General features: G+C 41.7%; 1 protein-coding gene across 1 annotated transcript; it reads left to right on the top strand.

Moving 5' to 3' along the window:
* Positions 1-6,837: 6,837 nt before the first annotated feature.
* Positions 6,838-11,556, top strand: NRARP (NOTCH regulated ankyrin repeat protein). Its single transcript, XM_075185405.1, has 2 exons — positions 6,838-7,019; positions 7,794-11,556. Exon 2 carries the CDS (start codon positions 7,991-7,993, stop codon positions 8,333-8,335), a length of 345 nt encoding a protein of 114 aa, XP_075041506.1. The 5' UTR covers positions 6,838-7,019; positions 7,794-7,990; the 3' UTR covers positions 8,336-11,556.
* Positions 11,557-14,208: the final 2,652 nt, after the last annotated feature.

The following is a 14,208-nucleotide window of genomic DNA, read 5'->3' as shown; positions in this document are numbered from 1 at the left end:
AGTCTCTGTGTGTGGCTGCACAGTATTCAGCACATATACACTGTCTGTATTACATGGCTGCACAGTATTCAGCACATATATATACTGTCTATATTACATGGCTGCACAGTATTCAGCACATATACACTGTCTATATTACATGGCTGCACAGTATTCAGCACATATATATATACTGTCTGTATTACATGGCTGCACAGTATTCAGCACATATATATATTGTCTATATTACATGGCTGCACAGTATTCAGTACATGAACACTGTCTATATTACATGCCTGCACAGTATTCAGTACATATATACTGTCTATATTACATGGCTGCACAGTGTTCAGTACATATACACTATATTACATGGCTGCACAGTATTCATCACATATAGATTGTCTATATTACATGGCTGCACAGTATTTAGCACATATGTACTGTCTGTATTACATGGCTGCACAGTATTCAGCACATATATATATTGTCTATATTACATGGCTGCACAGTATTCAGTACATGAACACTGTCTATATTACATGGCTGCACAGTGTTCAGTACATATACACTATATTACATGGCTGCACAGTATTCAGTACATATACACTGTCTATATTACATGGCTGCACAGTATTCAGCACATATACACTATCTATGTTTTTATTTATATGTTTATCATTGAAATACAGATCATTTGAAAGGGAAACTACATTAATATAAGGAAGAATGGAGGAAATTGGGAGCATGCACGAGACATCTTACTAGAAGGACTTACACATATCGAGAGATTAGAAATATATAGTGAACAAGAAGAGCCACACTGGTTTATAGAACCGAAATTAAGGTGTGTTGAGGCTAGGTGCTTGTAATAAGTGTTTTGTTTTGTTTCTAAGATTGGTATACCGCTTAAGTTACAAAAAATAAAAACCCATGGCCGAAAATAATAATAATTTTTTAGCAATTTTTTTATACAAGTCATCTCGACATTATCGTTACAGAATTTGCAGATTTTTTTTTTCCCGGTACCAAAAACTGAGAAAACTAACGGTAAAGAAAATCTTGTATGTATGATTTCCTCCTGGTGTGTTCCGGTGTCCTTACAAGATCCATAAACCTATTGGTAGGATCATTGGCTTCTACGCTTGGGCCTAGTATGTGTCTGGGGTTAGGGATTAGCAACCCTCCTGGAGCAGAGACGGGTGTTTATGAATATTATTGTGATAGTATAACACTGTGCAATATGTTGGTTCTTCATCTGGAAGAGGGGGGGGGGGGGGTGAGCAGATTCCTATGAACTCTTCCTTAGTTTGGACTCTTTGATAGATTTGCTTCCTTAGACCATCAAGTGGTTTCAATCTCAGCTAAATTTCCCAGCAGATGAATGAAGTTACAGAACAAATGGCGGAGTTAATGCTCCTTTTTTGCTGCGGATGTTCCTGAGAAGGACAAATGGACATCCAGCAAAAGGTAATTTTATGAGGATAAACTGGGGGCTGGTGAGTACAAAAGGGTTTAATAATGTGCAATAAATAGTTTGGAAGGAGCAGCTGAATAATACCCACAAAGATGTCAGTGTTGAAGTTATAGGACTGGAGACGTGACACACGGATGACAGGTCCTCTCCCAGCAGCTGGTGGCACTCAGCTGACATTTAGTGGGGTCTGTATCCTGACACGTAGGACCCCCCATATGTTCCCAGTCTGGTGTGGTACAGCCAAGCGAAACTGGTTCACGTCTGTGCGTCTGGTGTCTTTACTCTCCATATATTGGGCAACTACTGAATAAATGATTAAATGATCTTTACTGCACATTCAGGTGTGTCCTCGTGGCTCATCTGGATACATGCGCCGGATTGCAATTGGTTCACGGGCTCCAGGATTTACTGTATGACGCGTGAAATAATTGCGATGAAGCAATGTAGCGTGTTTATCTCATATGTGCCCCGATTAAAAACCAGAATCCCTAATCGCAATCCAGTTCTGTAAACATGACCTGATGGGAAAAAACAGTGGCGGGGTCATTTGGGGTATATTTTAGGCATGAGGCATCAAGTTAGAGAGAGAAAAAAAAAAACATTCCCAAGTATTATGGGTAACAGACAGCATACATGTACTTAACTGTGCGCAGATGTAAAGACTTGGGGGTAGATTTGCAAAGCCTTCTAAAAAGAAAAATTGGACGTGTTGCCCATAGCAACCAATCAGATTCTAGCTATCATTTCCTAGAATGTATTTGATAAATGAGAGCTAGAATCTGATTGGTTGCTATGGGCAACACGTCCAATTTTTCTTTTTAGATGTGTAGTAAATCTCCCCCTTGGTAGATTTACCAATTTATCTGGTCCTGAAGTTACCAGTTGACTAAATTAACCAGAGTTCAGTGAATGAGTCATTATGTACAGAGTTTCTGAAGTATTGGTACTTTTTTGTTCATTGTTCTGTATGGTTTCACCCTGTATAGTCTACTGTTAGTACTGTGTGCGGCGCTGCGGATGCCTTGTGGCACCTAACAAATAAATGATAATAACAATAATATGTAAAGAGCCTTTGGGGTATATTTACTAAACTGCGCATTATAAAAAGTGGAGATGTTGCCTATAGCAACCAATCAGATTCTAGTTATCATTTATTTAGTACATTCTACAAAATGACAGCTAGAATCTGATTGGTTGCTATAAGCAACACCACTTTTTCATACGCGCAGTTTAGTAAATATACCCGTTTGACTGTAACCAATAATGAAAATCGGAAAATACTGGAGCAGAGCTAGTGCCACCCTTACACCCCCCCCCCCTGCCTATTTTAAATCTTATCTCAGCCAACCTGCCCCTTGAGAGGCTGCATAAAGTGTTTTACTCCATAATTTCATTAAACTACAGGACGGAGTCTGTGTTTTGGGAGCCCTGTTCCCTGTTCCCCTGGGATCACATGATCAATAACTAGTCACTCCATCATGAATAAACAGAATGCTGCATGACAGAGTGTGTGCACGGTATTAATGCCAGTTCCCAGGTCTATGAACGAGCTCCGGGCAGGGCAAATTGGAGCTAAGCCCTAAGTAGCCGGGCTCCAGGTGGTCTCTGGCTGTTCCCACTTCTGCATGGGATGTGGAGGGTTGCAGTCCCTGGAATCCAGCAGTCAGCATTACACAAGCTGGGACCTGCCCAGTGCATTGTTTGCTCCCGGCCTGCAGGGCTTAACCCTCTCCCTGCTGGCTTCCCATGCACAGACATTCCCTGGGATAAGCAGAGCCAAAGGGGAGGTTGGCATCGCTTGTACGTAAACACTGCTGCGCTAGACAGGACTTATCTTATGTTTCAAAAGATGCTCATTAAATTCACACTCTGAAGTCTTTAACTGCCATAATAATTTCCTGTGTTGTGCTTGAGTTGAAACTGTATTGTCTACTATTAAATTGTTTATTCAGAAAACCGTTCAGGAGTTGCTCACTGAGTGCTGCCACATTTCTGTTAAAGTTCAACCCACAGCCTGTGTCACCAACTTCAGTATAACGTCATCATCACCGTTTATTGATATAGCGCCGCTAATTCCACAGCGCTGTACAGAGAACTCACTCACATCAGTCCACGCCCCATTGGAGCTTACAGTCTAAACACACAGACACACAAGCAGGGCCCTCTTTCCTAGTGTTTCTTAAGTAATTAGTTATGTCATTTTGCGGATTGTAATTATATTGCTTATAATTAATTTGGTCACTTTTGCACATGTTGTTTTATCAATTTTATAAATGTTTTTTTTCATACAGCTCAGTGTTTCCCATTCTGAGAGATGGATGCCCCGTACACACACGTATTTTGTCAGAGCATCAGAAGCGTGTTTCCAATGCTTCCCTCCAGCACAGTGTACTCAGTACAGAGTGTTAACGCTGCAGGCCATGTCATTGTAATTGGCTTGGAGCAAAGCGAGCGCTTGTCAGAGAGTGTGTGCGCAGCTACTGTCAGTTGTTCATGTTTTGGACAACGAGTGTTAAAAGGTATTTGAGCTGCCTTTAAGAACACCCCTGTCTAAAAGCCTTTAAAGCTCTTCTTAAATGGAAACATTGTCTGAAAAAATCGCTGTACCAAGACTAAAAATTGTCTGTGTATCCATCGGCTAAATGTTTCTATTTATTTATCTGTGATTTATTTTTAATTTTTAATTTTTTTTTAGTATTTATTTAATTTTTTTTTGCGTTTTTTCAATTCCGACATGCGGACGTACTTTTTGTGCTACAAGGATACTTGCCATTTTGTGGGTAGTTTAATTTTAGGCTGGCGTTCCGGTGTGCGGTATTTCTAAAACGTATCTATTTCCAAATAAGACATTTTTAAAGATTTTTTGCATAACTTTAATGAGGATTCTCCCAGGGATAAGAATGTGTCACCAACTGGCACAACGATTCCACACGTCAGAAAAGGGATTGATAACTTTTACCCACAGTAATGGCTCAAATCGTTTCATCCAACCCCGCACACCTCGTTGAACACTGAGGACACTTGGGGGTATATGTACTAAACTGTGGGTTTGACAAAACGTTGGAGATGTTGCTTATAGCATCCAATCAGATTCCAGCTGTCATTTTGCAGAATGTACTAAATAAATTATAACTAGAATCTGATTGGTTGCTATAGGCAACTGCGTGAAGGTCATATTGATGAGAATTGGGGCATCGTACACCTTGCTCCACCCAATTGATCATATATATCACATTATAAAACCACACCCACAATATACTGTCATATCTTCTCACAGAAATAAGGTAGGGATGTAGTACAACAATATAAACTGATCAGATCACTTCTGACCTTTGCAATTTGTATCACTTCCAACTTCAGTCTGGTCTGTTTTTATTTGATGTTTTTTTTTTTTTTTACTCTACCACCTCTGCTGGGCGGCAGTTCACAGCCAACCCTCTTAAGGACCATCTGCCTCTAAGATCTGTAAACTTGACTGATTATAGTTTGTGACCTGGTTTGTGCGGATACTTTGGGAATTTGAATTAATTGCGAGGCAGTGTAAGGGTTAACCCATTGAAGGGCTGGGAGGTCAGAGGTCTGACAGGTGATACCTTGTGTCCTGTGTGTTCTCCTTAGCACCCTCTAGCCATTAAAAGAGTCTCTGATGCACAAATTGGTGTTTTAGAGTAGGGGGGACACTTGGACGATTCCCTGCCAGTTACTGCCCTCTATCTTCCTACAGGGGAAGCACAGACCCTTGTCACTGACCATCTAACCACACCAGACAAACCTGTGATAATTGGATCAGGCAGGAGGCCCTATTATAATTTGGGAAGAGTCCCTGCCACATTGACTGCTAGAATCCCGGTCACTAAAAAAACGTGTATTAAATAACTGTAGGACAAACAAGGCCATGTCCACAGGGCCACAGAGTGAGTGTTTAAGGGTTCAAGGTCCCAAATGTTCTCACATTGAAATAGCCTCAATGCTATGATGGGTTAATTACTAATCATGGAGGTTCTCTAGACGCCTGTGTGCACAGTTCTGAAAGGTGTTGCATAATATATTGGATAGATCCATAGCAAACAATCAGATTCTGACATTTTGTAAAAGAATTTAAAAAAAATGAAAACAAATGTTTAGGCGCTAAAGCATATAGCACCTTTTTTTTTTTGCACAGTTATCTATGCACTAGTTTTCATACATGTACGCCGGTTGTGTTTGTGTAAGGGGCACACTTATTTGGGAGACTAGGCCAGTCCATTGTAAAGCACTATGGAATTTGCTGGCACTATGTAAATGTTGATGATGAAGGAAGATTTTTATTTTATGCAGTCTCAAGAGATTAATATCAAAGACATATTTCTGGTCCATCTTCAGTTGTGCAAATCTGCAGTTGAATCATCTTGCATTCTCCTATAGATCTACTCCTCCCTACAGTGCCAATATGCAGCTCTGGCTGACTGAATACACAAAAAATGCATTGATTTTAAATGATGCCTGGGGTAGCAAAATTGTGATTTCCTGTGTATGACATTATTAAGAGACTCTATGACAGCTACATGGAAATACCTGAGATCTGGTTCATGCAGAAAACTAATACTGCCCACTGCAAATAATGCATCTGGTTTGATCCACAGATTGCAAGTTCCTTGATTTTTATTGTGTGTGTATTTCACCGTTCTGCAACTTACGATCTCATGGATGAAGACACATACAGTGCACACATGTATAGTGACGTTAGAATATATGCACTGTACATTGTAACAGCTTGTTTTCTGGCATTCAAGTGTATGCACAGAACTGCTTTTGAGTTGGATATTGTGTCTAGGGGAGGGGGGGAGTTGGATCTGATGCAAGCAGCCATAATGGGTGTATAAAGCCCCAATCTCCCCTCCCCTATCTCAGTGTACAGAGGAATGTGAGGTTTGTATGCTGTGGAAAACACATTTATACAAAGCAATGATCTGCCTGTGCCTGAGAAGTGAAAAGTAGTTTTCAAGCAAATTCCACTGGTACAATGTCTGTCTTGATTCATCAGTGACTAAACCAGTGGGTTGTGGAACCACAAGTACCAGCAATCACTGCAAAGCTAGTTGGCCAAGCATGCTGGCACTTCTAGTTCCACAAGAGAGGGAGACAGGTTAGCTGGGTGTGAGTTATAGCACACTGTCTGTGACACTGCTACTGGGGGGCCGGGGAGGGGGAGGGGGGAGCCCCCTCTTATTCTGTATTTCAGACAGTGCGTGAGAACTTTTGTCACTCTCCCTAAACTCAAAACTTCCAGGCCACGCCCAGATTCTCAACGTTCCACGAGGTGGGCGGGCCGCGGGGCGGGCCCCACGTGGGCTCTCGGCCAATAGGGAGCCCGGACGGCGGAGTATTGTGATGCAAATCAGCAGTCTGCCTAAAAGGGGCCGCGCTGCCCGGAGCCGAGAGGAGTCTGACCTGCACCGATCAGCGGCAGCACACAGAGCTCAGCAACCCATGCACCGACTGCAGGACGCCGTGCAAGCCCCGGAACACTCTCTGCTGGAGCCAACACTGGGCAAGACTTGGGGACGGTTTACCCACTGCAAAGGTTAGGATCGCTAGTACTCCAGTGTGCAAGCTTTGGATCGCTAGTACTCCCGTGTGCAAGCTTTGGATCGCTAGTACTCCCGTGTGCAAGCTTTGGATCGCTAGTACTCCCGTGTGCAAGCTTTGGATCGCTAGTACTCCAGTGTGCAAGCTTTGGATCGCTAGTATTCCCGTGTGCAAGCTTTGGATCGCTAGTATTCCCGTGTGCAAGCTTTGGATCGCTAGTTCTCCAGTGTGCAAGCTTTGGATCGCTAGTTCTCCAGTGTGCAAGCTTTGGATCGCTAGTTCTCCAGTGTGCAAGCTTTGGATCGCTAGTTCTCCAGTGTGCAAGCTTTGGATCGCTAGTACTCCAGTGTGCAAGCTTTGGATCGCTAGTACTCCAGTGTGCAAGCTTTGGATCGCTAGTACTCCAGTGTGCAAGCTTTGGATCGCTAGTACTCCAGTGTGCGAGCTTTGGATCGCTAGTACTCCAGTGTGCGAGCTTTGGATCGCTAGTTCTCCAGTGTGCGAGCTTTGGATCGCTAGTTCTCCAGTGTGCGAGCTTTGGATCGCTAGTTCTCCAGTGTGCGAGCTTTAGATCGCTAGTTCTCCAGTGTGCGAGCTTTGGATCGCTAGTATTCCCATGTGCAAGCTTTGGATCGCTAGTATTCCCGTGTGCAAGCCTTGGGATCATTAATAAGAGGGTGGAAGTGTTAGGGCTGGTGGAGTTGTGTTCATTGCATCTTAGCCCACATTAATGCACAAAGCTGGGATTAATAAACGTGTTTTCTTCCAGGCCCCCTGCATCCCGCTGTAGGAGTTGTACAAGGCTAAACAAGAGGAGATAGTGGATCTGCAGCTCCAGTTGTGCAAGAGACTGACACCAACTTTTCCTACTCTCACTGATCTGTGCCTGGATCATCTACTGCAGTGAGTTTCCCATCTCCTTCTGTAGGGACCTTTCCCACCTGGAACCCCCCCCCCCTCCCAGCCATGAGCCAGACAGAAGTATCCACCTGTTCTGTTCCTCACACCCAACGGGTGTTCCAGGAGGCTGTGAGAAAGGGCAACACTAAGGAACTCCAGTCCCTACTTCAGAACATGACCAACTGTGAGTTTAATGTCAATTCTTTCGGTCCAGAGGGTCAGACAGCCCTCCACCAGTCTGTGATTGATGGGAACCTGGAATTGGTGAAACTTCTGGTCAAGTTCGGAGCAGACATCAGACTGGCAAACAGAGACGGCTGGAGTGCGCTGCACATAGCGGCCTATGGTGGCCACCAAGACATTGTCCTCTATCTCATTACCAAGGCCAAGTACTCGTCCAGCAGCCGGTAACTGACGGAGGACATGCACAGACATTCCAACACTTCCTGTTTTATGGGGGGTTTAAATCAATTTGGTTCATGTCTTAATTTTTGTGTTTTTTTTTTTTTCTTTTTCTTTTTTATTGTTTTATTTTTGTTTTCCATAGAAGAGGATGTGCTGCTTATGGTCTTCAAGCAAAGCTCATGATTTGGAGAAGTGGTCCCCAAATTTATGTTCATTGGGTCCCCCCCCAGTACTGTTGATTTCTAAATCATTGCAATTTGTTTTTGCACACAATGAGGAATTTGTATTTTTTTTATATATATATTAGGTACAACAGAGATTGTGTTCTTTGTTTTTGTTTTTTTTTTGTTTTAATTTTTCTATATATGAAAAACTCCTGCCTCTTCAGTTGTATGTTTGTTTGTTTTTTTTGTTTTTTTCTTTTATATTTGACATGATAAGCTGCTCATGGTCTCCAGGTTTTAGGAAGTTTGGGACCCACAAAGATTCATTAATTACTTTTTTTTTTTCTTTAAATCCTTTTTACCATCTACCTCGACTTTAGCACAGTGTTCGAAAACCGCACCGGACGCTGTTTGCTGCACTAGGTAAACTATTCAATGCTCCCAAATAATGCCTACTATATACATATCTACCCCCCCTCCTACTCCCTTTTTTAACATTTTTGTTTTAATGTTTTAACATTTCAGCAGTAACCTAAGGAACCCCTAAATTCAGTCTAGTCTCCCTTTTATTTGGGAGACTAATCTTCCGTACATAGGCCCCTGACGGAACAGGTAATTCTCTTTTTCCAACAAAACTTTTCTTAAATATTTGCCTTCGACCCAAGATCCAAGGACTTAAAATAATGTCAATTTTACAATATAGGGTATTCTCTAGTATTTCTGTTTTGCCTATAGAAAGAAAGGAGCAAGGGCACCACCTGCTGGCTGAAAAGTGAGTTGCAGGGTTGTGAATTGCCCTGTTGACTACTGAGTTTATTGAATGTTCAGAACCACAAGTTGTTAGGTGGGTTTATGCTACTTTCTGAAACAGCAAAACTTTGTTCCTTTTTAAGCGTGCCTGCTTGGAATCGGACTGATGCTGCTTTAATGTCCCTGGGATCTAATTAGAATGCATTTGAGACTTGGCACTAGTGTTTGTTTGTACCCAGGGACCATCTTATGATGGTCCGAGAATGCCCCCCACACACGCTAAAGCCATTTCTGTGTTAATGTTGACCAGGCCACTTGAGAATCCAGATTATTCTTCAAACCTAGTCTGAGCAAACGTCCAATTTGTATCACAATTTTGGCTGCAAAGTGAATTTATTTGTTTTTCATGCGATTTCTTTGTGCTACACATGAAAATGTTGTTTCCAAGTATTGTACTCAGAATTCTTTCCCAAGTTGAATATTTATAGCTCCGATGTGTTGTTTTAAATCACCAGCACAAAAATAATAGCCAATATCTGTACCCAGCAGCCATAGAGAAGTGTGCGTTTGAGGGGAGCTTTGAGTAACTTCTTGCAAATAGTATTTGCATCTGCTAATGAAATGGGTTTAAGGAAAATCTCGTCTGCTGTGTTGTAATTGCACTGTGTACTAGTCTGTCCTGCATGCAGGTTTGTCTCTAACGTTTTGCCATTTAAACATTGTTTGGTTAACCTGCGGGTCTGTGATTGCAGCTTTCACCATCCGTAACGTTAAATAATGATTTTTGTAACGCAGCCTTGGGGTGAAGAAGGCTTCCCAGCTGGGCAATGCTGCATTTAACTACGTACAAAATCTGCACCCCAAGAGTCGCATAAACCATTTCAATCCTGGCTCCTTAACAAGGCCCCTTTAAGGGTTTTGTATATTGTATAAAAAGTCGAGGTGTAAATTTTTTTTATTTTTTTTTTTGTTTGTAAGAAAAAACAAAAAAAGTTAATTTTTATGCTGAATTTTCAGCATTTTTTTTTTTCCCCTTACATAATCAGTCTACATTGTTAGGCTTATTACTTTGGCACCGAGCCCTGCTTCTGTGCGATAGTTTCAAGTGGGTGGGAGCAGCATAAACAAAAATAAATAAAAATAAAAGCAAATTTAATGGGTCTGGGAAGGGGGTGGGGGAGAAAAAGGGATAGTTGTGTATAAAATGGAAATCTACAGCTTGTTGCACATTTTAAAGTGGATCTGCCACAAATAATGTCATAATATTTATGATGTAATTACTCCTATGTTCATCCCAAGGTTTTTTTTTGTTTGGTGTTTTTTTTTTTTTGTTTTTTTTATATTTTATGTTAAAAGTCTCAGTTATTCATGGGATATTCAGTTTGTTTATTTAGATTTATTTTTAATTTTATTTATTTTTTTATTTTTAAATCATTCCATTCATTTCCCTTCTACATCTTACTGCAACCTGGATTTTGACATTTTGCAATTAAATGCAGTTGCTTAAGATATTCGTGGCTACCATATGTTCTCAAATTCGGCTCCCTCAACCCCCCCCCCCCCCCCCCCCCCCCCCATCTTTTGCAATGACCTTACATGCCTCCACTGGACCGGCTTTGTTCATGGAGCAGGTGCACAGACTGACTTCTCATTTCACCCTGTCTCCTCCATTATTACATTGTTCCATAAATTCCCCACTACCCGCACCCAATTGTTTTTTTTTTTTTTTTTTTTATTTAACCCTGGGGATGAACAGGACGGTGTGGCTGTAATCTGCTCCAGAAAGGAGTTGTCTGTGATGAATTGTGTTCTAGATACGGAAACATTTTTTTTAATTATGTTAATTAAAGTTATAGGCTTATATTGAAGCTGTGTTTGAGAGCGCCATGTTGTAACTGGATGAAGTCTGTAAAATGCAGCAAACTTGCATTGTATTATAAAAACAACAAAAAAAACAAACTGTAGCCCCTGAAAGATTTTGTTTTATAAAAAAGAAAAATGAAAAAAAAAAAAAAAAAAAGTCTCTGGTATTTGGTTTCATTTATTTGTATCACTGATGTTTTGTTGAGCAATGAAAGCTCGCCGTGTCTGCCAGCAGAGGGAGCTCTTGTACGGGCTGAGCCACCACCCCTCATGTCAATTCTCTAGGGTCATGTGACCTGAGTGGTTCTCCCCCAGTGAATTGATAGGCTGTGTTCAGCTTGCAATATGGCCGCCTACGCAAGCGCATTGATATCTTGTGCGGTTTACATTTAACAAATGTAGACTCTGTAATAACTTAGAACTCAACAGAAGTTCTAAGAAATAAAATAAAAAATGGTTGAAAGAAATATTTATTTAGTGATTTAACTAATAAATTTTAGATCGGAGTTTGCAATAAGTTATAACATAAAGAATACAGTGATTTATAATTATGGACTTCAGGCATTCTGTACAGTTATTAAACCAGCGGACTCTTTTTCCCAGGACTCTCCTCTGGCCAAAAATTGGGGGAGGCAGAAAACCCTGCTCACACCCCCTAACCCACCTTTCAGCTGCCATTTTAAAATGGCGAGCTCTTGCCTTAATTTGCCGTAATTCGTACTGCAGAACCGGTGGAGACCTGGGGGAAAACGGCCGCGTGGACATTAAACCTTGTCCGCTTCAGGGGCCACAACTTACCCCCAGCAGACTTGATTTGGATCATTTTACGACTGTTGGGTCCTTGAGAGTTCTCTGCAGCATCCAAGAGCCCTAACTACTCTATGATATATTGTAATACTACCTTATCAACAAAAATGAGGAGTGTTTTAAAGTGAAAAGCCCCTTTTTAAAATTTATATAGGAAAATGGCCCCACATAATTCATATTGGGAGTGTATTTCACAATTGTATCTTTATTAAAAGTGATATCCCTCCGTGACGTGTTACTCTTAAAAACAATGTGTTTTTACACCTTTGTGTATGGGACAAGCTACGGTACAGCCATGTCTGGAAGTTGTTCTAAGCAAAAGTTATAGCTTTGCAAAAACTAAATATATTCCCCACTTCCACTGGGATGTTCCTGAGATAACCATCCAGCGGAGCTTCAGAAAGCCATTTGGGATAACTAGTTCTCTTACGGATATTTTGGAATAATTGTGATCTGCCTCTATCACTCTTTATACTTTTTAATATATATATATATATATATTAGTTCAATATACTTTCCTTGCTGTTTGCTCCCAAACATAATATACGCAGTATATGGGTCATGGCAACACAATTTTTTAGACATGACTTGAAACTCAGTTGTGACTCTAGCTGGTCTGTCCCACCACTAATTTTGCCAATAACTGCCAATTTTTAGGTAAGAAAGCTTCTGGGGTTCTGCAAAACGAAACTGTATGTAATTGATAACAAATACAGGATAACGTTAACACAATCTATTATTATGGCTGATTTAATCAACTAGCAATGTCTTGTCTTCAGGGGGGGCAAAATGTATGGGATTACCAACAACAGCAAAAAAAAAAATCTTGCAGCAAAGGTTGAAATTTGTGAAGTAGAAAGTGATCCATATCCTTCGAGCTGGAAGATTTTAACATTTCCATAAGGTTGCTCCAAACCATGCATAGTCTATAAATAATGGGTGGTGTTTACCGTGCAGGGCTTAATCTGTGTCTGGGGTACGTTGGCCGCAGTCAGTGATTCAGCTATGTGTGTGTGTGTGTGCCCACTGTAGGGTTTTGTATTTGTGACATCAGCGAAATCTCGCTGCAGGGGGTTCTGGGTAGGATGAGCCCAAGTTTCCAAGATGTGCGATATGACTAAATTTTGCTGCGTCCATTTCTGTCTCGCCCTGCGCCTCAACTCAGACCGTCGCGGCGCCCGTCTGGGAGATATTGGTTGTATGCACAGGGCCTCCAAATAACGGGCACCTATTTGGTATATTTGCACAGTCTCGATAGGTCAACCCTTTCTTCCTAAAACATCTATAGGTACTTATTCCCAGTAACCTTGATCATTGGGATATAACTCGGAGAGAATTGCTAAAGAAATTTATGTTTTTCAAACTTATAACGCGCCTGTCGCAACGTGTAATGCCGCCATTTTGTGACCTGAACTGATATTCATGACAGTGCAGCCTACTGTTTACTAGGAAACAGAAACGCGTCATGGTCAATAATTATATATCCATGTCAACTAATGAGTGGATAGGCTGCCTTTTCATAAACACAAAATGGCTGCCTCCTCCGGAGGTGGCCGGTGCTTTTTAAAGGCTCGCACTGGAGAAGGCCATCACTGCCCTGTGAAATCACAGATAATGGGGAGCCCTCTATTTTCGGTGAAATTAACATTTTTTACCTCAGTTGCCGAAGGGAGGGCCAGGGTACCAAGCACAAGGGGCCTGACAATGCATTGAAATTGCCAATAACAGGATTAGTATAATCAAATCCCCACCCGCTTCTGAAAAAAATAAAAAGGGGTGAGATTTGTGATGGAGGACCACTCAGGAGTTTGGGAGAATCCCCGAAATTTGTGAGTCTCCGTACGTTTCTGGAGTGGAGGCAGTTTTATATTACCTATGTATAAAGTGGCCTATTTTGGCATTTAAGGACTGTACTTGCTCTGCCCCAATGTCGTCTTCGTTAGTAGATTTGATCATATAAAAAAAAAAAAAAAAATGGCAAAAGACAATCGTGTTTCTGGAATTTAGAATGTCGGAACTTATTTGGCGAGGAAATCGGGAGCTTCTTTGTAATCTGGAGGCTGAAGATCGCATATTGTGAGGATTTGCAGTGGGAATGAAGGACCTGGCACACGCATCCGCTCGCTGCGGCCAGTTCCCAGCCTACAACGTAACTCTTGGCCGGTTTCCTTTTTTTCGCTGGAAGCCCAGATTCTCCGCACAGTGCCAGATTGTAACGTGACAGCTCCCGTCAGTGGCAGATGAGGGGAATGAGCTGTGGTCGCAGCAGAGAAGGAGGGGGGCGGGGGGGAGCCG

The sequence above is a fragment of the Mixophyes fleayi genome, chromosome 9 (assembly GCF_038048845.1).
Source record: "Mixophyes fleayi isolate aMixFle1 chromosome 9, aMixFle1.hap1, whole genome shotgun sequence".
NCBI lineage: Eukaryota > Metazoa > Chordata > Amphibia > Anura > Limnodynastidae > Mixophyes > Mixophyes fleayi.
Note: the sequence above shows the minus strand (reverse complement) of the source record. Positions and strands in the feature narration are given on the sequence as shown.

What these genes read in the sequence shown, in the direction of transcription:
- NRARP (XM_075185405.1), top strand. Translation starts at nt 7,991, where the DNA reads ATGAGCCAGACAGAAGTATCCACCTGTTCTGTTCCTCACACCCAACGG.